This window comes from Cebidichthys violaceus, unplaced genomic scaffold (assembly GCF_023349555.1).
Source record: "Cebidichthys violaceus isolate CVI_PGR_0920_01 unplaced genomic scaffold, fCebVio1.0.p SCAF_5, whole genome shotgun sequence".
Taxonomy (NCBI): Eukaryota; Metazoa; Chordata; class Actinopteri; order Perciformes; family Stichaeidae; genus Cebidichthys; species Cebidichthys violaceus.
Genome location: NW_027176705.1, coordinates 10,362,460 through 10,386,162, shown reverse-complemented (window position 1 = coordinate 10,386,162; position 23,703 = coordinate 10,362,460). Strand labels below are relative to the sequence as shown.

General features: G+C 40.5%; 2 protein-coding genes across 9 annotated transcripts in view; one reads left to right on the top strand and one right to left on the bottom strand.

Annotated features, from left to right (window-relative positions):
• The window catches only part of mical2a (microtubule associated monooxygenase, calponin and LIM domain containing 2a), a 34,681-nt gene extending 17,528 nt beyond the window's left edge, over positions 1–17,153 (bottom strand). For 3 of the 7 annotated variants that reach the window (XR_011105081.1, XR_011105082.1, XM_068731198.1), the window contains exons 1-6: positions 16,996–17,153; positions 8,080–8,449; positions 3,438–3,645; positions 3,109–3,225; positions 1,893–1,994; positions 82–237 (exon numbers count right to left, since the gene is read on the bottom strand). Coding sequence is in view for 5 of the 7 variants with exons in the window: in XM_068731198.1 (XP_068587299.1) it covers positions 82–237; positions 1,893–1,994; positions 3,109–3,225; positions 3,438–3,645; positions 8,080–8,340 (844 nt within the window). In the remaining 2 variants the exon portion in view is untranslated. The remainder of the gene's footprint in view (positions 1–81; positions 238–1,892; positions 1,995–3,108; positions 3,226–3,437; positions 3,646–8,079; positions 8,450–16,995) is intronic. The other 4 variants (XM_068731199.1, XM_068731201.1, XM_068731200.1 and 1 more) reach the window with 3 other exon arrangements.
• Positions 17,154–18,214: 1,061 nt separating this feature from the next.
• On the top strand, positions 18,215–22,877 carry dkk3a (dickkopf WNT signaling pathway inhibitor 3a). Of its 2 annotated transcripts, XM_068730150.1 has the most exons (8): positions 18,215–18,258; positions 18,372–18,618; positions 18,866–18,985; positions 19,072–19,131; positions 20,253–20,345; positions 21,274–21,418; positions 21,514–21,670; positions 21,757–22,877. In XM_068730150.1, exons 2-8 carry the CDS (start codon positions 18,424–18,426, stop codon positions 21,842–21,844), a joined length of 858 nt encoding a protein of 285 aa, XP_068586251.1. In that variant the 5' UTR covers positions 18,215–18,258; positions 18,372–18,423; the 3' UTR covers positions 21,845–22,877. The 2 variants fall into 2 exon arrangements, with proteins under 2 accessions (XP_068586251.1, XP_068586252.1); XM_068730151.1 differs by lacking the exon at positions 18,215–18,258 and having other exon boundaries at positions 18,363–18,618.
• Positions 22,878–23,703: the final 826 nt, after the last annotated feature.

Below are 23,703 nucleotides of genomic sequence, written 5' to 3'. Positions count from 1 at the left end.
ACAGGAAACCCATCAATATCTAATTCATATTCATGGAGGCTAACACCACAGTGAAGCAGTTTGACTGAGTTCCTCTCCCACCTGTCTCCTCTTTGAGGTCGAGAAAGAACTTCTGGTTGAAGATGAAGGCCACACCGCTGATCTCTTCTACTTTGGCTTCAGCAGTGGTGTTCCTGTTGATGAAGTTGGCTGTGATGGCTATCGCCAGTTTCCCCCTGAACTCCTTCCTTTTGAAACCTGAGAGAGAAAAAGACAAAGTCAGATAAAGAATGTGCCAAGCAAACCAGTCAAATCTGCTTGTCTGTCAAAACCAAAAGAAATCTAGCCTTAAACCATAATTACAAGGCAGTTATTTCTGGATAAGAGGCAGCTGAAGGTAAGCCTTTATATAGCCGAGGGAACAAAAGCCATGGATTGTAAGAAGCACCAGGAATTAAATCCTATCATCAAAGTTAAAAGGCTTTTGCTCAATTAACCTTCAGAACTGCAAGTGTAGTAAAGGTTGTAAAACAACCATACCATACAACAGTCTTTTATTTTGTTAAGAGTTTTTAGAGAGGAATTTCATTTTATTCTTCACAAAATATGATACAATGGATGCTACGCAATACTGAACCAGGTAAATAGCTTTTTTGACAATCGTCTATATTAAATATTTTGAAAGACAAAACAGGGACACAGGAACAATATTCAAGGGTTCTTTCAATGTTAACTTTCAATCAAATCAAACAGAGTAACACTAAGTTTCAACGTTTCATTGGTAGATTTTCAAAATTACATTTTCAAACCAGCAAGAACTCACCAACAATGTCATTAATCTAAAGCTGTACGTGCAGTAAGGAAAAGGAACTGGATTGGTTGCTTACTACAAAGTGATGGATGAGACAGTGAAAGTACTTATTTGGGGCAGAGGTTAAACGGCACAACTCCTACATGATGTCACTGTTAAAAATCACGGAGGAGCTTTTCCCCTCTCCGTCTCCTCTTTGCAGTGCAGATCTGATTGTATTTAACTCTGTGTTACCGTAGCTAGGCCACAAAGGCTGCTCAAAAGCAGGCTGACTACAGGGGAAAATCATTTCCCCCAGGCTTCATCATAATTGAAGAATGAGCTAAACAGCTTGCCCTGGCCAAAAATGCCCTTTTTAGGAATAAGCATCTGAGGCGAATTGGTTGTTAGATGACAGCATTTTTAGGAGAGAGACCGAAAAAGAGGGACAGAGAGTCAAAGAGAGTCCAGTGTGAATGCATCAGCTCCAGTAGTTCACCGAGCCCAAGCTCACCTCTATTTATGTACAGAATTTCATGAATAAGTAGGAGAGATAAATGGCTTCAAACAAGTTTACAAAAGGTGATTGTCATTTATAGCTTCACAACAGAAATAATGCAGCACAAGTTGTTCAAAGTGAGATTCCAGAAACATTATTCAGTAAACAGAAGGTATGCTGGGTTTTATCAGAGTCAAGTTAACTATAAAAAAGGCTTTCTTGCTCCAAGTGATGCTTCAGAGATTTTCACAATAATGCAAACACACAAACATGGAACATGGACAGGAACAGCCCTTAAAATATAGTCACATGTATTATATATATATATATATATATATATATATATATATATATATATATATATTTTAAGTGACATTTAACAGCACCAGAAAGTAAATCAAACTAAATAAACTCCTTGTCTCAATGAAACCAGTGAATTTGAGAGTGACAGTAGACTCCAACCCGGTGCTTTGAATGTTTTTGGTGTGAAAATATACATTCGCCTCAGAGATTCTTACTTCCTTGACCAGACACAGGTAACTTTATATCGTACTAAGTGAGCAAAGCAAAGTACATCCTTGAGGCATCTTTACTGTTCACCCCTTTTGTTTGCAGGCTTCTCACCTTCCAGAGTATTCCTGCGTCCGTCAGCCCCCACCACGACATCAAACTCAAAGTTAGCCACGGGGTGATCAGCAGGTCGGATTGCAGCCCTCCACCCGAGCCCTGAGAGATGGAGACAAAGACAGAGAAGGATTAAGACACACAATATAAATCCGAGGATTATTCCCTTTGTGTTGTAGTTCAACAATGAGCACGTAGAATGTCAACTTCAAAAGCTTGATACTTTTGCTTAAGGACAGTGTCTCAGTCAAGACAGATGTCAGTAGAGAGAAATATAATTTAACTTAAACACTGATGACATTTTGTTGCTACGATGCCAGTGAAATGCGGAAAGATTTTGCGATGTATCATGTGATGTATTACAAAGGAATGCTTTATGAAAGCCAACTGGATTCGGTTTGTCACCTTGACTAACAAACAAAACATTGTTTCAGATTTAATATTAGTTGTTTGAAGCAGTGCAGTGCGGGTGGCATAGGAGTGTGTGAGACCAGCACAGTAACGGCTTGGCAGTTTGTTGTGTAATATCACCATGTGGAAAATGCATTCCATGATGTCAAGGGCACAGCTAAGTTCGTCACAGCAGAACAAGAGGGATAAGTTTGTGTCTAAATTTAGGCAAGGCTTTCACTGTTATCAGTGTAAAGTTATTATAGCTGAGGAGACAACACCTGACAACAGCGTGTAAGTTATTTTCTTCCTGAGTCTTAAGGCAATGTGAAGGGCTGAATGTCAGAAAAACATCATTACATGAGAGTAGAAGATATTACCGCTACATTTTGTTTTAAAAAAAGGGAACAATGTTTATTTATTGGTATTAATGTGATAGGTGGGTGCTGTATACAGCAGGCATTTGAACAGGAAAGTAAGGCAATATACTTGACCTCTGCGAACTTCATCTAAATATGATGAAATAGTAGATCAGTGCCAATGTTTGTCTCCTGTTTATTAGTGGCTGTCAAGGAAATTAAATACTGCAGGTTGAGAAGTCCCTTTCTGCCTCACAAGCAGAGCAGAGCACTAAAATATAATGTGGGAGAGTAAATACAGATCCTCCAGTAAGCTACACAGTATCTGTCTGACAAACTGATCTAGCTTTATCCAGCTGCTCAAATCTCCTTATCTTCCCAAAACTTGCAGATCATAAAACATTCACCGTCAACGGGTGAATATAAAAGCACTGTTGGATCTGTTGTTTGGACGTGTGGAAGGATACCTTCATTTTCCTGATCCTCTGGAGGTTCCAACAGCTTCACAAACTCCACATTGATGTGAAACTCCACTGCAACAATCAGAGCGACCTTCAGTAGGACCAGCTGCAGCTTCTGAATGCCTTTTAGACACAGACACACACATCAGTGTTTCATACAGAGTAAAGTAATTTTATTTGATAATATAATAATTTTCTTTCTTCATCCATTTCCTTCTCTTAGAAGTGGTTTTAGAATCAATCAATCAGCTCCATTTATGGTCCACTGGACTTAACCATGAAAAGCAAAAAGAAAAACGGCAGTGTGCTTTGTTTCTGTGAAGTCAGATACTCACTGATGTGGTCTATGGCCCCTGCGCAGAATTTGCCATAGAACTTTTTGGCCCCGAGGCCCCGTAGGTCATGAATGGTGTAGGGCCAAAGGTGCAGCACGTTGTTCCTGGAGAAGGAGTCTCTCTTCTCAATCACCACCACTTTGGCACCCATCAAAGCGAGCTCGATGGCTGTCCGCAGGCCACACGGGCCTCCTCCGATGATTAAGCACTAAATAAAAGAGAATGACAAATTGACCTCATTACTTACACAAGGCACAGAGAAATGAGCTACATCATGGAGACGTCTATAATCACAGACCGCTGGGACTTTTCCTGCAGAAGAGGCTGAGATGAAAAATGGTTTACTGCTTACTAGTTTATTAACATACCAGGGAGCGTTATAACATCTACATAGATCATCACAGGAAGCAGCACTTTACTGCCCCTCTGGAGCATTTAGAGGCCAAGTGTCTCACTCAAGGACACTTCGGCAGGATAGACAATGACTCTGAGGATCACTGCAGCCTTAAGATGACTTCTCCAGACCTTTGTGTGTGCATGGATTGTTAGTAAAACATAAAGAGAGTTTACACAAACCTGAAGCAGTGCATTTATCAGGACATGGCCAAGAGGAGGAACATCAACCGAAACCATTATTACAATTTTTACATATCTAAAGGTCCGTGAAAAAAATGCACGAAATCAGTTGGTTGAGGTTAGGGCGCCTGTCTGAGAATGTGTGGCTCGAACATGACATCATCCTCTTGAGAGATAGATGAAAGGAGTGACGCATGTGTGCTGGCAAACTATCTTCTTTCCTTCTAAACATGTCAAGAGGTATTATAAGAGAATTGTGGAGAGAAGAGATGTGTGTGTGTCTTTATTCTTGTGACATGTAATCCAGAACCAAACCACTTCTGAAGGTTTCCCCTGCTGTGCTAAACAAGATGGACAGTCTCCTGTCTGGATAGCCTCACCCAATTAGTGCTGAAGGTGTCTTTTCTTTCACCTTTTCTATGAAAGACTCCAACAGCACAAAGAGCTACCTCTCTGCCCGACCTCTAAATATTCCCACCAGCTTGCACACAGGGCTTTGCAGCATATTTGAACAGGAGGACTCACTTCATGCAATCCTGTGTGTCCACCAACACGACAACACACAGTGACCATAGTGCGATGAGGGTGCCACCCGCCCATATCCTTTCTGTGAGACAATCATGCTGGAGGCTGATACAGAGTACCCAGTGCGAGCTGACCAAAATCCCAAATCATACCCTAAATGGCTCTCTGCTCCTGTACCAAAAACAAGATGTTTGTGCTTTAGTCACTCTGTGGGTGTGTGGTTAAACCTTGTGGTGGCTTCACAGCGGATGTGGGTGATGAGGAACACAGGGTGTCATCATGTGTTGCCTGAGGTTATCAGAATGAGGTATTTTCAGGTGTGAAACACACACAGGTGGCAGAAGAGCCACCTGGACAAGTCTTCCTGCTGGCTACGTTTTTAGTTTTTTTTTTTTTTCCTCAACAAAAAGGTGAGTAATTGTGCTAAAAAATGTATTTACGTGCACAGTACTAGCTCAGTTTATTCAGATGTACGTTCACAGTGTGCACATTTTTATGTAAACTGTATTTATCTGTCTATCAGCCATTAGCAGTAACAGGCTGTTTGTTTCAGCCCGTTTCCACGGGTATATTATTCCAGATATGAGGCTTTTCCTGACAGCTTGCTCCATATCTGTTGAGTCAGGACACACTAACTTCCTTTCAACTTCCCACTTATGACCTTGCTCTCATCCCAGCTCCACCTCGCCCTGCTCACATTTGTCCCCCGCCTTATTAATGAACCCCATCTGTCAGTCAGATTGTCACTGTTTACATTTTATCTCAGATGACAGTGTGGCTAATACAAGGAGCTCATCACAGCATCTTCATTTAAATGTTAGGACACTAAAGCTGCAACTAAACAGAATTGTTGTTATCCATTAATCTTTGTTCAACCAACAGTCAAAAGCCCATCAATATTTAGTTTACTATTATATTTAACAAAGAAAATCTGCAAATATTCACATTTGAGAAGCATTGTGCATGAAATATTTTGTAAATGATTTTTGTCACAAAGCGTGACAATATCTTATATCTGTGCACTGTACAGCAAACTGAATCAGGGCTCAACATGGATCTGATGGAGGTGAAAGTTGTCTTCCGTTTCAATTAAATTTGAAATAAAACTAGATATCTTGAATGCACTTCTTTTGTTGACTCGAGATGTTTTATAGTTTCAGGGTTAAAAGGGGCATTGTGTCACAGGGCTCTGATTAAGGCTGCTGAGATTGATTCACATCACATTATGAAAAAAGATCAATTTGCAATTTCTTTGTGCACAGTGAAACTTTATGAGAAAGAATTGCACAGTGGTTATGAGTCGGTGTCACAGCAGCCAGCTGTGTCGCGCCATATAAAACACGGATGACATCACATCCTTTAAAGATTGCTGCTACATGGATATATGAAGGCGAGGCGCCGAGTGATATCACATCTGTCACTGTTAAAGTGCTGAGTTGCCATAAAACCACGAGTCGTCACCTTGTGATTCTCCCAGGGAGAGGAGAAATTAGTTATCAAGTAAAAGCAGAATGTCGCTCCACCACAGAGTGATTAAAACAGGCTTCATACTGCACGTGCACTGCATATGTGTGAAATTAATAAGCAAAGAAGAAAAAGGCAATCTCATGAATTCACAATAAGTGTTTAAATAATGCACTGTTTGTACATCTGGTTTACAATTTTGGTGCCACTAAAGCAGTAGTATAGTACCACTTTTCATTTTACAACACAACCCTGTGAATTGTCAGAATTACAAAATAAAACTTTTGGCTCAGGAGTTTAGGGAAAGTCACACTTTCTTCAAATGATTACCTTCTTTCTTCCTATTTTGGTGTTGGCTTGAAGAACCTGTAAAACTGAGCTCACACTGGAGCTTTTAAAACACACTTTAATAACAATCTGGGCCTTGCTCCAACGTTTTAGGAAGAGCCTATAAAGAGCAGAGCACACCCTCAGAACAACTAGGGCCAAATAATCATAGTTGCTGAGTGATGCTGTCTGTTTCTCTGCGCAGTAAAAACAAGCTGGAGGCAGCTGATGCCTGAAAGGTAATCACACTCCTCCAGGTTTTCCTACCCCCCCCCCCCCTCCCCCCCACACACACACACACACACACACACACACACACACACACACACACACGGTTTCTTTGTCCCAAATGCAGCCATCTCTTCATAACTCAAGTCAAGGAGAGCTCCTCAATAGCTCTATTCTTACATGTGCTTAAGGAATTTGTCTTTTGTCTGGAATTTATTCTCTGCCTGTGATTGGCTGTTTGTGTTATTTAGCTGTAGCGTTAGATGAAGCAGTGCACAGCTGTCACTGTGTTTTTCTTCTTTATAAAATTCTCTGTCATGTTTCATTTATGTGAACATCTGTTGCTTGTTGTGTTTGATGTACAGTGTACATATGTTTCTTAGCTGTGATGTATATCATTTTACTGTTTGCATGGCTAAATGCATACATATGGTGGGTACACTGACGGTTCAGTGATGCATTTGTCCATGATATAATTTCACGTTGATGTTTGTATTTCATTCTGTGCAGCTTTGTCATGGAGCACCTGGCTGAGAGGGACAGAACAAGTGCAAAGCAATATCTCTTTAATTTCCTGTCCTTTATGTTGGGAGCTGTTGCAGTGAAAGAGTGAGTGTTGATGGTTTGTGTCTGGGCAGGGAAGGTTTTATATATATATATATATATATATATATATATATATATATATATATATATATATATATATATATATATATATATATATATATATATATATATATATATATATATATATATATATATATATATATATATAATATCTACAGAACTCTGTGGAGTACTTAAACAGACAGAGTGCTGATTGTTTAAAACATTTTTTAAACCTTCTTAGGATTTCAGGCTTTAAAAGGACCATACGCTTTTTTGCCGTGCTGTCTGTTTTGCTTTCAGCGCATAAAACACATTTCTACTTTTCAGCACACAATGAAAATTAACTTAGACAGACGATAGATAACCATCAGAGTGAACATTTAGTCAGCTTCATCATTGTGATGTTACTGCAGTGAAAAACTCAAAAGATGTATCCAATAGTCAAGATTTGAGAGTTATCTGCATTTACAAGCTAACGTATATTTGTCAAGCAAATAAGAAAGATGTGTATTGTTTCTTCTATTTAAAATCTGCTGTTTGGCAGTTGACTGCAAAGTCTGGCATAATGGAAGGTCCTTGATTGCACCATAAAGTAGACTTTTTAAAATAGATGCGTGCCCACACAAAAATAATTAAAAAAAACACCATGTGAATAGAAACAAATCACTGAAAAATCTGGGGAAATCTGAAAAAAACTTTCATACCAAACCACAAAGAAAAACAATGCCTGCCTGGAAAGTAGGAATTGTAGAGTATACTCGACCAGCAGTAACAAAAATATACATTTAGCATCTATTGTGCAAAACTTGTTGGTTTGCTACATTTACAAATATCTTGCTCTCTATCTCCTGTAAATCCATCATCTTCATATCTAGCCTACTGGTAACTATTACAAAGATATAATTAAATTTACCTTGGTGCCCACACAGGCTTGGCCTTTCTTGTACTCCTTATGATACGTCCTCTTGTCTAGTTTACTCCATAGTGCTTTGGCCTTCCATGAGGTGACCTTCGCCTTCAGACTGCTGTAGAAGTCGTCATTGTCCGCAGGGTCGATGTCCAGCCTCATACAGAGAACGTTGAAGGCCTGAAGGGCTCCCTTACAGGTCGAGGCCTGAACGAAGTCCTCAAACAGCTTCCCCACATTATCCTTCTCCTCCTCCGTCTCTCCCATCTTTCCCCGCTGCAGTAGATGGTTTAATGTGTTGAGGCTCCTGCTTACTTCAGCAGTCTCTGCCTGATGTGGTCACACCCTCAGCTTGGCCCTCACCATCATGCCCAGTCTGTGGAGGCAATACACACAAGAGTCTGATGTCATCTCATGGCAGAAAATCTCTCACAGATGGCTTTTAGCTTTTTTTTCTCCATATTCTATTATTAGCCTGATAAAATAGACATGTTTCATTACAATATTTCATTTAAATGGTTTATAGATTAGACTGTAGACAGCTGTATTTCATCTTCTCCATGACTCAAGCTTACATTACCGAATTATCAAGAGGGCGTTCAGTACCAGTCCTTATTTAGAGTCGATATCTTAGTCTCCATGCAGTAAGCTCACACCCACATTGACGAGATAACATTTCAAGTAGGAGAGAAACTCAAGAAAAAAATGTACAATGAGCCAGTGTGTTGTCGTCAGACAGCTGTCGAGCATATTCACGACTTGTACTTTATAGAGGCATAACCCTGTGGCCTACAAAAAGGAGTTGTTTGTGGTTCTTGATACTAGTTATTGGTTTAACAGAGAACCAAACTTTTCAACAGCTTCAGGGTTCAATGATAGCTTGACACAGAACAAAACTGGTGAAGTTCAATGGACAAATAGTCAAAACTGTATTGTGTAATGGAACAATTCTACTAAGTATAAATTTCTACTCAGTATATTGTGTAAATGCCTAAGCACTTGTATTTTTGCTCTGAACTCAGTAGGTCTTCATCCTTTGTGTTAGCGTACATGCTCAAATGTATCTTACCGTTTGTTTAATGGAAATTTGGATATTCTTATGTGTATTTTCTATTTCTATAAAATATAACTGTTTTATAACTTCATAAGCTTGCATCATGTAACTTGTGATCCATGCAGCTGACTGCCTGCACACATGTCCTCTTCTTCTCTAAGACGGAAAACAAGTACTTATTGTATATTCACATGTTCTCTGCCTTAAGGATAAAACGTATATGTCTGTGTGTCTGTTGTTACACAGATAAAGCACTTCTTATACTTCTTTAACTGCCACGGCCTGCACGACCTGAAACTGGATGTTCCAGTACACAGGCCCCCACCCTTGATCACTCTCTTTATAACTCTGTACAAATTTTGATCTGGAGTGCACACTTCTACGGAGTCTGAGTGACTCTGTGTAACTGTGCCTCTTCTCTGGCCAGAGAATAAATACTTTTAAGACAAGTTCTGTTTGACAATGTTCTTCATTTCAGCTTAAAAAGACTCAACAGAGGGTAAAATAATTTTCCACCACAACTGTTACAAAATACCAGGACCTTGCTAAAACTGTAGCATTTTTGGGATGAACTTCAGCTGTGTATGTTTGTAATAGAGTCTGGAATTGTATGCATTTTTTAATCAATAAGTCCTCCATATGTTAAACTTTCTTAATTGCAGTGACGGCTAATTGTTATGGCTCCAGGGAGCTCTATATATATAAATAACATTTCTACTGTATATTAACATGGGTAAAAAGTGGTTTCCTTATTATTGCAACCTGCAAGGAATGCAAACCTTTCATTCCTGGTGTGCAGCACGGACCATGGATGAGTAGACCGGAAAAGTATTTGTCTTGTGGTATTTTTCATTCCAGCTGAAAACCAGACAATGTTTTCAGCCGTAAAATGAGAGGTCTTTGAAGTCAATTATAATGCAAACCCACACTAACACAGATTGATTGGCTTTGATTGGGTATGCGTGCTTAATAGTCCACCTTCTACTGAGGCATGGACATTCAGTACGCTTACATATGAGCCTGCGTGGGAAAGACACCGTTACTAAAACAAACGCTTGTGTCAGAATAGCACTGAACTGAATTAAATACAATGCAGTTTCTCTTTCCTCCAATCAACCATCAAGCATTTTGAAAATCATGCCCGAGAAATACTGTGCCAGAACTCAACATCAAAGCAAAATGTGGACATTTTCTGCATTAAGCGTGTGCATGCTCACTTGGGTGGAGACCACAGCTTCTGTGAGTTTTGGTTTAAGTCTGCCTTTGATATTTCAATGTCCCATGGAGCGGGATGGGCAGGGTTGGGGGGGGGGACTCTGCCCCCCACAGTAATCCACTATTACTGTCACACCTCACCCCAGGGCCTCAGGTGGTAGTGTGACTGTACCATGAAAGTGGTCACAGAGAGCTTTAGCCGAGGACAGTAAACACCAACGCAATGCAAAGTGAGTTGCAACATTCGATGACCTTTCAGTCTTGGGTCACAACATGTCTGATTGTGATTTGAATGCGGTAAGATTTTGAATATTGCTCCTACAGCAACAGTGTTTGTCCCCAAGCTAAAATTTGCATATTCATTTGCACAACATCCTGTTTGGCTGTGTGTTTGCATCCTGTTTTCAGAGAAAGATTCAGGCAGAGAAAGGAACAACAACCAGCCAGTAGAAATGCTGTACAGCCAGGTGACCTCCAGTCTGCTTGATACACCTTTGTAGCCTTCAAAAGGCCCCTGTCCAGTGGTAGATATTGTGGGCCCCCGAGGCCTTTCACAGCAGACATTCAGCCTCAAACTCAGAGAGCTGACATTCCTTTGCCACGTGCATAGAAGAGCCCTGAACCGCTCCGTCAGCATGAGTCCAACACTCTGCAAGCCCTCTCACTGGCTCCCCCAGACAGATAGTCACACGACCACGTCCATGGTTTTTTCACTCTGATTGTCAATGAGTGACGAGCGATGACTGAGACAGGCATGATATAAGATGCAGGTGCTTTAATCTTTCATGCATGGCAGCAGACTGTGATGGGAAAATTGCCGTATATTCTAGCATGTGGTATGTGGAGCGTTTGGGGCCTATATAATATCTTCTAAACGCCTCTGTGGAGTCATTTCATTGACAGTTGCGTTTAAAATTATTTTGTTTGAGGTAGTGAGATGTAAATTTATGCCTAAAAAAAGGACAAAATGTAAAAGAAAACTTAAATTTTTACAGCTGCTGTTTGTGGCTGTTTTTCTACAAAAACCCTAATCATTTTATGTTACAATTGTTAACATACTATTTTAAACTTTGGCCAGTGTTCAATAATTTATTGGAAAATTCAAATAAAGACATGTTGACTGCACTTGTGCTTTCACGTTTCAGACCTAGTAAAGAGGTAAAAGGCACAACTATTGGAACCATCTGTTGTACGAGTCTGCGAGGACTAATGAAAAGGTACCACTTACTGTCTTCATAGCCAAGTCAATGCTCAACACTCAAACTGCATTGTCTCAGACAGAGTCCAATGACTTCACCATCTCAGCCTGACAGAATGGAAAGTCACTGGTGGGCAGACAGAACAAACCCACAGAACGGCTGTAAAAATACAACTAATGACAGACAAAGCGGAAAGAGTACACACACACACACACACACACACACACACACACACACACACGATGCTTTAGAGGATCAGAGAGTTTAATAGCGAGGAGGTTTTATGTTTCTTGTCTGTTTAGAAAATGATCTAACTGAGTGAAACCGACTGTGGCTAATTGAGAAAGCTAACGATAGTGATTCATTTCTTTGTAAGCTGTGAGGAATTTATACAATGCTAACTTTGGTTTGATAGTTTTATTTAACAATTTACGCACTTCTATCTCCTGATACTTTATGTATCATTTTACCATTACTCATGTAATTACTTAACTGTATATCGCACGTTGCCCAAAGAGAAAAGTGTCTTCTACTTTGTGTAGTACAAATCCATAGCATGGACCCGCGATCAAGTGTATATGAATGAAAGCACTGCTGTGTGTCTGAGAGACAAAGCAAGCTATCGGTTTCCAGTATGACAGAAGGGAATGTTAGGAATGTGAAAAATGTACCTGTTACACCTAGATGATAACACAAACATGTACACTTTTATAAAACACATATATCCTCCCACATTTATGGAAAACAGACATACATTTCTTATGGTATTAAACGGTTTCTTTTTTATACATTAATAGTGTACAACATGGATGGCCAGATAAGGAACAACCACGGGAATTTCAAGTCTCGGAGAACAAAGCTGGCACTATTCAAAATTTTTCATAATGTCAACAAATCCCATGAAATCCAACTTCCCAACCCTGTCTGTGACACTCCGTTCTCTAAAGACTGAAATCTTTCAAATTTGGTCAGAAATGTATTGGTTATGTTTTTTAAAAAGCTAAAAGGATTTCATAAAACAGCTGGGTAATGTAGTTTTCAGCCAGAATTACTCAAACAGAAGTAAATAGCACATCTGCACACAGCAGCTATACACATCGTCCACTTTTGAGTATTTACAACACAGGGCAGCAACGATGAGGGACTCAAAATAAACTAGAACTTTATTTTTGACCCTTTGGCTACACAAACACTTAGTACGATCAAGGTATTGTTGTTTTTGGTCTTTTCATTGGATTTGCTATTAAATTACTATAGCTTTTTAGCATTCTTAACCCAAAATAATGAATGTTATACATTTACATGTACAGTATATGACCCCAAAACTGGTCATGTGTTTTGACTCTGACAGTGAGACACTGAACCAGTGTCAGACCAGTGACGCAATGTCTTCATTTGTTTTTGCAGAGCACATAGCTTCAGGCTATCAGGATACAATAGGAAGCTGACAACACAAGGAAAACATTGGGAGTGCTGGGAAATGCACATACTGTAGTTCAGCCAGCCAGCGACAGTAATTACAGACTGGACTGAAGAAAACCAGGAAGGAACCCTCTGTAGGCCCGATAAGAAGGCAGCATGCCTCACTAAACAGTGCACTCATGTGGACTTCAGCCCGCAGGCTCTGCCCTCCACCAGGCCGCAGAACTCCACAGTATTATCTCAGACCTCAGAAATCTGACTGCGTGTTCGGCAGCAGTGCCAAAACAAAAGAAGATCTGTCACTAGCGAGGTAGAAACACAAGCATAATGCAGTGAATGCCAGTCAACTTCAGAGGAGAAAACCTGTTGATTTACACAAACAGGAGCAGGCTTGTGGAGCATCAGGGCTGCTGTCTGCAGGCCCGTCTGGCCCACGAGGTGTGTTCACCACATGGCTCCTCTGGAGAATGATTTATCTGGACACACTGAGCACAGACTAGCGCCTGCTCAGCTACTGACACAAACAATTCACTTGAACAATTATTCTGACCCCCTGTTACAATTAGTCTACTGAATGTGTTATCATTTACAGTGAGTGTGTCCAATGTTCTAAAATAAAGACAAGTGGCCAAGGGAAGCATATTCACGTAGCCATCAGAACTTTACAAACTAGTGAACTTGGATCCTCTTAAGAGACAAAAATGTAGTGAATATAAACCACAAGGCAAACTGACTGGCACTGAGGGTCAAAGGTCAGTGGGCATCTTGTTCATATCACTGGGGGGCACCGAGAAGGTTTAAATGACTATTACTGCCGAGCAGAAATAGCCAATCCTGTAAGCCAACAATCAGTAGAGCCAGGCTCAGAATAGACAAGCATCATGTTGCAGAAGAAAACAGCACATGACATGAAAAGATATCAACAGGACCGGACCCTGTAAACAGGACTACCTCCGATGAAAACAAAACTGTTCAAAGTTCAAATCAATACCAGTCAAGGGTTCACCAGTGTTCAACAAGCAGGGCCTGGCTGGTAGCCACGCAGACTGAGGCCTCTCACAAAACCAAATGTTACGTTGGACACTATCGACTTTCTGCAACAACACGAGTCTTTTTGTAGTTAAACTGAATCATGGAGATGCACTGAGAAGGAGACGCGATGCCTTATTTTACATTTCAAAAAGCTCGGAGTGAAAGCTCCCTGAGACGCCTCCAATCCGAACTCTTCCTGCGGAGTGTGTCTGGTTTCCTGTCCAGATCAAAGCTCAGAGGAGAGCTGCCTCTGTAAAATTCCATCTCTGTGACTGTAAAGCATGACTAAGATACATTTAAACCCCTTCTCAGTGCGCTGCTGTCCCTGACCAGATGGAATGGGTTAATGATATCCTGGCGTGAATTTACCACAGCCAAGTCTCCTTGTACCTCCTTCAGTGGCTGCATTTTTTTAATGTGCTGTTGGTTTGGTTGTTAAATGTCCCCACATATCTTGAAACCTAGCAACAGCTTTACCAAAGCAGGAATCATGCCTAGCAGGTGACAAAGAACAACGTGCCCCACCTATCTCTGGGAGTTCCTCTATCGCTTTTGTGTCGCTGATGCCTGAGGGCATGTGTCCGTTTTTATGCTGTGGAACAAGGAAGGAAACATACTGTCGAGAGGAAGGAGAAAGTTTACAACACCTCCCTGGCAATAATGAGCACAAGCTTCCACTCACAGTTAGTTTATCAGGCTGCGTGAGACACAGTTACATTGTTTTCATCCACAGCATGACGTCCTCACATATCTTTATTACTGATTTATTTATTGATTGATTCATTCATTCATTCACTAGGGGATTCAATCATGGATTTATCTATTTGTCCACAGTATTTGCTTATTTGTTTACCTGTATGCAAGAGGCTGAAACCACTGTCTCATAATGTGACAATAAGAGCAGCTTAAAAGAATGAAGCAAACACTAAACCGCTGAGATCTTACAGGTGAGTTGAGCATACACAACACACAATTGTGTGTCTATATTGCAGGACTGAGAGTCTGAAATGATTTGGTGACTTATCTACAGTCATGATGTGTAAAAAACGAGGTTGTAAAAATCTGTTCATCATAATGTAGGCCTTCGCTTGACTGCATGATTGGAGATAAAACAGCATTACAGAAAGTTCCTCCTATCTTAAACTTCAGTAAAGCTGTTAATTACACACTAAAAATGGAAGGCTGGAACAGGAATATACAGTTAAAAGCAACTGAAGCAGTGTGGAAGCCTATGCTCACAGGGGTTTTTTTGCTCAGAGGTTTTTTTTCTGATATTTTGCTAACAGTCAAAGGACCGTTTGAAAAATGTGGAAGTTTGTATGAATGTCACTGATATTTAGAAAGCAAACCGGTTTCTCACTGCGTTACAGTGAAGTCCAGGACATCATGCAGCCATGTGATCTCCAGATGTTTCTATGTTCTAAGGTAACTGTATTTATTAAAAGCAGGAGAACATGATTCTGTAATCATGGAGCATGTTCACAACATAAGCCTTGCAGCTATTTGGCAAAAACACAAGAGGGCTTGATAAAGCATTCGCCAAAGGACTACTTATCTTATTGAGCAATACACTGTTTACGGTGTCTTTCCATATATTTATATCATAGCACATGAATGACTCAAAAAAAAAAAAGGTTTACAGAGAGGGAAATTCCAGCAAGAGGAGAATAATGTGGTTGCTGTTGAATGTTGATGTTAATCACCAGGAGCATAAATCACATGGACCATCAGTGTCTGGGCCAGATACTATATGTATGAGCACTGTTTAGATGTTAGCACGTTCACGCCGTGTAATAAAGTTTGGATCTTATGTTTGATGGAGAGCAGCTCAACAGTCGTAACGTACACAGGAAATGATGGCTCACACAGCAGTGGGGAGGAGAACTACCACTGTTTGTATGACTCTTTCGACCCTCCTTTAAAATGTTGCTGAAACAAATCGTGCATCATCCTGTAAGACACATGAATCACACCAGACTGACTGCTCATGCAGTATGTTGAAATGTGGAAGAGGAAGAAGCTTTTTTTAGCTCATTACTCCAAATTTGAATCTGGCCATTTGTTCCTGCTTCAACAGGAAGCAAAGGTATGCTGACCTGTAGTCAGACTAGAAAACATTAACAGTAGCAGTTTCTGTCGCTCACTGAGCTTCATTCAGTAACCTGACAGTACAGCCGGTCAACACCACAGCTTTACTTAACAATGCAGTTTGTGTCATTACATCCCAAGTACAGTATCTGGAAGCTGCTGAGCAGGTGGAGTCAGCCTTAAGAAAGGCTGAAAATAATCTTAAAAAAACTCGCAGCAGAGTTCATTAATTTGTAGCATCCTCACAGACTGCTTATAGTTAATGATGGGATTACAAAAAAATTAAAAACGTTGGCTGATTGTAACCTGGATGTACCTGTTTCTACTCTTTCTGTCTTTGAACCTACAGAAAAGCTGGAAGTCCACTTTTGAATGGGTTTTTGCCTACAGGCATGTCTAAAAAAAGGAGTTACACAGTCACTCAAAAGTAATTTATACCCAAAAAGGTGATTTGTGGTACAAACATCAGCAGAACAAAAACACAGGTTGCGCAAGTGGAGATAACCTTTTAGTTAACAGGGAGCAGAGACAAACCCAGATGCCGGACTCAACATTCACAATATCAGAATAACACAACAAGGTTTAGCACGTGTTCATAAAACTCAAAGCTCAACTGAAACAATCACACCTTGATTACAGCCAAATGGCAGCACAACAATTCAGCATTATCTCAGCCTAATTGCTAATGGCCAGTGTTAGTTCCTACAGTGAACCGTGGGCTGCTTGGATGAGAGCCCCTGCGTCTTAACTTGTAATACAACCCTGCCTGGCTGTTAAATTAGAGCTCTTGTCAAACTTACTGTTGAAAATACAGGTCATATTTTCAAAGAAGGAAAACGGCACTTCTGTCAGGTGTCCCCACATGATTAGGAAAGACACAAACACTACAAGGAGTAAAACAAAAGAACTAACCTCATAACTCAAAGCCAATCCAAGCTCTTCTTCCCTTGTGTGAAGTTTGTCGCTCCTCAGTCAGCCGGCTGACAGGCAGCAGTTCCTCTGTGCAGCTGTGTCCAGTGTTTGAGGGCGGGGCTGCAGGATCGGACACATCCCAAAGCAGGCAGCTACTGTGGCTGCTGTTTAGCCGAGAGGATCCCGGCTTTGTCACGTCAAAGACAAAGTTCACTACTTTAAGCGACCACCCGCCGTCTGCTGACAGCCTGAGAGTTAAATATGGTTACATATCCACAGGGATAAATGACGACTCGTTCAGGTTTATCGGGTTGAATCGAATGTTGGTTCGACTGCAGCTCTAAGAAACTAGATAGAAATAAAAGCTAGGCCTGCAGCATTAAATACGTTAAGATACAAAAAGGTTATTAAAAGGTATGTGCAAAAGCTTAACTGATATAGCTCCAAAATACGCCAATAACTCAATGAAAATATAAAGAAGCAAACAAAGCCAACACTGGCTTTTCAGGTGTGGTTCCTCATTTTGCACATGACCACCTGTGCGCCATACGTCCCCGGACCGCAGTCAGTCAACACATTATACATTTTACAACGTGTCAGCAGAAACTATAGTCTACGCAGCACATGGACAAAAAACGTTGAACAAACACAGCGAACGTGTGCGTACAAAGTTAATTCCGTGGCCCGGATATATTTACTATGAAAACACATGGCGCCATCTTGTGGTCAGATTGTAAAGCTACATTATGCATGGAGTCTGGTTAAATGGAAAATTTCAACCCTAAATATGAAAAGTATTTTCACACTTACCTGAAGTGGCCGTGACAATTGTTGCGGTTGAACGTCTCCCACCTTTCTGCCCCTTATACAAAACAATGGCGACGGGTCTGTCTGTGGTGCTCACGACATAAGGAAACGGTGTCCCAATTTCAGAACACGTGTTTCTACCTGTAACGTTGCACGTTTTTAATGCGGTCTATTTCTTGGCCCGAAATGTGTTCCCATGAAAACTGCCCACAATTATTATTGGCTATCAGATTTTTTGCAGTTATGTGTCATATAGCTCAACATGAATTAGTATGTACCTATGTACTGACTTGTGGAGATAGCATTTACCTCGCGTACTAATTTAGAACGGTAGTTAAACCTGACCGGAACTATGCTTTAGGGTGCAAGTTATGGTCCAGGTCAAGTTTATCAAACACCTACGAGGCATTTAGAAACGAGGAGGGTTTTTTCTTCATCATTTTAAAACCAGCTAATGTGAGTTTGTACCTGTTTATGAGATTATGTTATGGAGATGAACATGTTTGAGGTGATGACCCCTCAGTTATGAGACGCATCAGCTGTGTGGTGTCGCTGTTTGTGTTTCTCAGCATCACCGCCACACCCTCAGAGTGCAGCAGCAGCAGCAGCAGCAGCAGCAACATGATGCGAGTCGCCTTGCTAGTTGTGGCTCTCACAGCAGTCTGCCATGGCATCCTCCCTGAGATAGTGCACTCAGACTTCAGTCGCATCCTTGAGGATAATACCGCCCAGGGACAGACGGAGCTGGACCGCTTTGTAGAAGTGGAGCAACTGACAGAGGATCCGCAGCAAAAGCCCGAGGATGCGTTTCACCAAGTAGGCAGATATCTAGCTTTTTACATGAGATAGCATTATTTCACTGCTCACTTCTGAAAACAACCGTTGGTTGTTGGCTGGTATAATGATAATCGTTTAATGGGACTAAAATAGTTAGCATTACATCTCTGGTGGGAAATATAAAAAGCTTAGAGGCAGCAGTGGAAGGAGCGAGAATATGGGAGTGACTTCTTAATGCATCTCTTAACCTGAAATCTGTCTCTGATAATCTCTCTGATTCTTCTAGAGGAACAACGAGAGCGTCAGTGTCAGCCCTCATCCCGATAACCTTCCTCCAAGTCATCACAATGAAACCGCTTCCGATAAAGTTATTGATAATGAATATGTCCACACCTCAGTAGAACCGGTGAGCTTGAGAACAGTAAACAAAAGTGAGATAGTGTTTGTTTCCCTTTGTGAATGAAGCTTAACAGATGTCCCACCTTCACACAGGAGACAAACAACATTACCACATCTGTCCACTCTAGTGACCTGGGGAACAATATTGATCATGTAAGTTTATTCTGTTTACATAATGATGTTCAATACAGTCCAGAAAATCTTGAAGCAGAACGCTCTTGTGCTTTTCATGACCTTTGACTGCTCAGTTTGAATTTCTCAACATGGAAAGGCCTTAAGATTGCGTAACGTCTGGCAGGAGCATCCCAGCCACTGACATGGCAAAATGTCTGCAAATTAATCCAACTGTGTGTGTGTGTGTGTGTGTGTGTGTGTGTGTGTGTGTGTGTGTGTGTGTGTGTGTGTGTGTGTGTGTGGTGCTTTTAGATTTTCATTCAACTCTAATCATTTTTTTTGGCTGCACTATGTTTGAAATCAAAGTAGAAAGAAATGCTAAATGCGGCTGATCTATCAAAAATGATAACTGTAAAATGTTGTTGATAAATAAGTGATGAAGTGTGCTTTTACTGCTTATAACTGGAATACACTTTCAGGATTAAACTTCTGCAACACTGACTTATAAACATTGTTATTCACAATGTAGTTGTATGAAAGCCCAAATCAAACAGCAACTTTCTCTGATAATGTCTTTTACGTGGCTTAGATTGTGGAGACACATCAGATTTAAACCTTAATTGTCTTGTCAGAATAATAAAGATGTGGATCATCATTTTTTGGGGTATATTGTAAGTCTACTTTTACACTCTAGGATGTTTTTTGTCACTTTGTATATTGGCAGAAGAGAGTCCATTGAATGGTGTCGTGTTAGACACATTGTAGAAAGTAAATAGCTGTTTACGTGGTATCTCTGGTACAAGAGTCTGTCCCAGTTTGAAGAGGTGATGTCTCTTTCTCCCTGCCTAATTATCTGCAAAACAGCCTATGCAATCTAAAACTTTAATTTTGTTTAATTTTGTATTCATTCATTTTGTGTCATGAATGTGTGTTAAATCCAGAGTATGGTCACATGATATGTAGATGGGTATCCAGACATTTTCTGATATATTTGCTTGGCATATTTTATTACAAAAACAAATTCTTTCTCTGTTTAAGTAGACCATCAGAAACTCACTTCTTGAAAACATAAACAATGTCATTCTTATTTTACATGATAACCAAATGTTTTTGACCCAACCATGCAGTTAGATGTAATCCTTCTTTTTTCTTGTCTTTAGGGATGCACCAGTGATGGAGACTGTGAGAAGGGAAGCTATTGCCTTTATGACACGCGCAACTCCAAGTGTCTGCCTTGCAAAGTAATCGATATGGTGAGTGAACCCAAGTCCCTTTTATATGGCCGCCTGTGCTATTTTGGTCAGGTTTCTCTGTAATGCACTGTTGCTTTCCAATGCACACACACACACACACACACACACACACACACACACACACACACAGTTACTTCCGGCCAGCTGGGGTTTCACCTCGACTGCATTGCAGTGTGTCCACAAGTGTAACCGGAGTGTGTTGTTTGTGAACACTCTGTCCTATGAGCTTCACATGAAAGAACAGCTTGTGACAAGGTTAAATAAGAGCCCATCTTTTCCCAATGCTCTCTCTCTATCCCTCTCAAAGGACATCCAGAACAAAATGAACATTAGTAATGAGAGTCTTCCATCTAGAGACTCACCCATTGCTTTTGTTTAAGACTCCCTTACTGCTGCTGAATCTGTAGTGTCTTCATTGGATGAACTGGCCTCCGTTTGGCAGAGTAAAAAGCAATGCAAAGAGATAAAGGTACTGGCAGTCTGCCAAACAAGGGGAACAGTGTACATGGATAATAAATACACAGAGGACAGCATCTGTGTCTCGTCAAAAGTGCTGCACTGGAAAACTCTGCGTGGAAATAACCAGAAACACCGTTGCCCATATCCAATAATTAACAATTCATAGAGGGTGTGCAGGACAGGAGCTTGTCTCACCGCTATCAGAGACCAGTTGACCTGCTGATCTCATTTATATTTAACAAAAAAAAAAAACACATCGTAGACGTCACGCTTTGAGAATAATTAATGTCATTAATGCTCCGGTGAGTTTCAGCCTTTTTAAACTGAAGGAGCATGCCATGTTCTCATTTGTGTGACTTTTGAGACACCTGTGTTACAAAAAGACTTTACATGAAAGATATCTACTGAAAAGTTGGCTTTGCTGACATATATTTTAAGGAAATTAAAATACATGTTTTAATTCTTTCAGTCCTGCAGTAAGGATAATGAGTGCTGTGATGAACAGCTGTGTGTATGGGGTCAGTGCAGTCTAAATGCAACAAAAGGAGAGGCTGGCAGCACTTGTCAATACCAGACTGACTGCAGCCCAGACCTCTGCTGTCTTGTCCATAAAGGTACAGTACAACACACAGCTCAGTGTACAGTATGCTTGCTGATTTTCTACATTCTCTCGCAAAAATATGTCTGTATGTTTGCTTTGTGTGTTCAGCCCTGCTCTTCCCCGTCTGCTCGGCCAAGCCCATTGAGCGCGAGCGCTGCTTTGGTGCCTCCAACCACCTGTTGGAACTGTTGTCCTGGGACATTCAGGACGAGGGAGCCAGGAAACATTGCCCCTGTGCAGGAGATCTCCACTGCCAGCACCTGGGGTGAGTGCAGCACATTTGAATGCAAATAATGATACTAAAGCTTTACATGCATATCACTCACTAACTTGTGCTCTGCTTTTTGACAGGCGAGGGTCCATGTGCCTTAAAGGAGAGGACTCGAGTGAAGAGGACCTGACAGACAGTCTATACTCAGAGATAGACTATATAATCTAGCTGAGCTTGATTTTGTATACATTGCCTTGTAAACAACAGGAATCTCCCCTGACTCCACAGCTTTGTTGCAAAGAGCAATAGCACTTTCTGTTTGCCAGCGTATTCCAAAGAAGCAAAGCTACACTGCATGGAAAAATAATGAGAATAGATTTATTTTATTCAGTATATTGAGACCTAAGGTGAAAATGTAGTAATAAAAGTAACAGGAAACACTATATTTGCAAAGTCCTGTGTTGATACTAAAGTACACTATACTATTTATCTCTAACTCTTATCTAATGCTAATAATCCCAGCCATACAATTAATAGTAAAACACTGAATAGCTGTTGACTACTCACTCTTCAAAGTTGTTGTGTCACCTGTATCTCATAGATCATTAGCTGATGTCACGCTGAGTAGCAGCACTGCGTACAAAATAGAACTGACCACCCAGTTTGCAGTCCCACTGCATCACTATGCACCAGGAAGAAAAAAGGAAACCAGATACAATCATGCTTAATGTACTGCATGATCAATGAAACAGTATCACAGAGGCAGGCAATAATAGATTGTGCTCGGCCTTCTAACACTCCCCTCAACGTTACACCTGTATTCATCCACAGGAAGCACTACCATGAGATGTCAGCAGGCTCGTGTAAAGAATTCCGTTAACATATAAATAGCTGCTACTAATGACGTCAACAGTTGGTCATGTTGCCATCTAGGAAACTGATTTGAATCTTTATACATGTATGATCAAACCTAATTCTAATTCTAGCTGCTTCCATAAGCTAAAGTTGTTGGTAACAAACATTTTCCTTGTTATTTCTGAGAAAATGTTTTGGTATCTGCTCTGCTGCTTCGTTCCACAGAAGTACTGTATGCTTTTTCTTAAGACCTAGGCCTCAACATGTGTATGGCACAGAGAGGAAATGTTATGTGCACGACAAGATGAAACAGTCCAACGTGCCATGTTGGGATTTTTTTATCCATATTGTTTGTATGCGTATGTAATGTGCTTTTTCTTTTAAATGTGTACTTCGCTCTGCCTCACTTTATCTCAATTGTCCACTTTTGTCTTGTGCCAATAACATAGCAGCTGTACAAACAAAACTGTACCTTATTCCACTAAACTAATTCAACTATAAATTATTCTGTAGATTAAACACCATCATAAGATTTGGATCAGCAACTATAAGTGGTATGGTGTACTTTTATAGCAGGTATAGTTCTAGTATAACTATAAAAGTTATCACAGTTTTATACCCAATAAAATATTTCCCAATTACTAAATTGACAGACTGCAGTCGTGCCACTAGATTTCTGCTGGGGGGCAATAATCATCAATCTTCAAGGCTTTTTACTTTAAAAGATCACTTCTGTTAAAAACTGGGTATATTTAAAAGAACAGGGCATTACTATTCCTTAACCATCACCTATTAGCCTGTTTCATCCATCATGGACACCACTTAGTATTAATTCAAGAGCAGTTTTAACTCATCAAGGAACTATTGACGATTCAACACCTGCATCTCCAGATTATGTTGCACACCTCTGTGGTCCCAAACATGCTATTAGTCCCCAAAACCTCATGCTTGTATGTGCTCTGTCTTCCTTGTACAGTAATGTGACTACACTTAGGAAGGTGTGATATGAATACAAGCAATACCAGATGTGTGAATATAGCTTGTGCTGGATGTTATCTTAAATACACCTGTCAGATGTAAGCTCTGCACTGTTCTTAAGCACTTGAAACCTGACATGAAGCTTGTACAACTCCTACCTTTGGAAAAATAAATGTTTTTCTAACACCAAAATCCCCTTTTCTCAAAAAGGTGATTATGATTTGTGAGTTAAATTAAGCCATTTTTAATTTACA

Coding starts and splice junctions, on each gene's coding strand:
- dkk3a (XM_068730150.1), top strand. CDS start 18,424: ATGATGCGAGTCGCCTTGCTAGTTGTGGCTCTCACAGCAGTCTGCCAT. Junction 18,986..19,071: donor TCCACACCTCAGTAGAACCG/GTGAGCTTGAGA, acceptor ACCTTCACACAG/GAGACAAACAACATTACCAC. Junction 21,419..21,513: donor CTGCTGTCTTGTCCATAAAG/GTACAGTACAAC, acceptor TTGTGTGTTCAG/CCCTGCTCTTCCCCGTCTGC.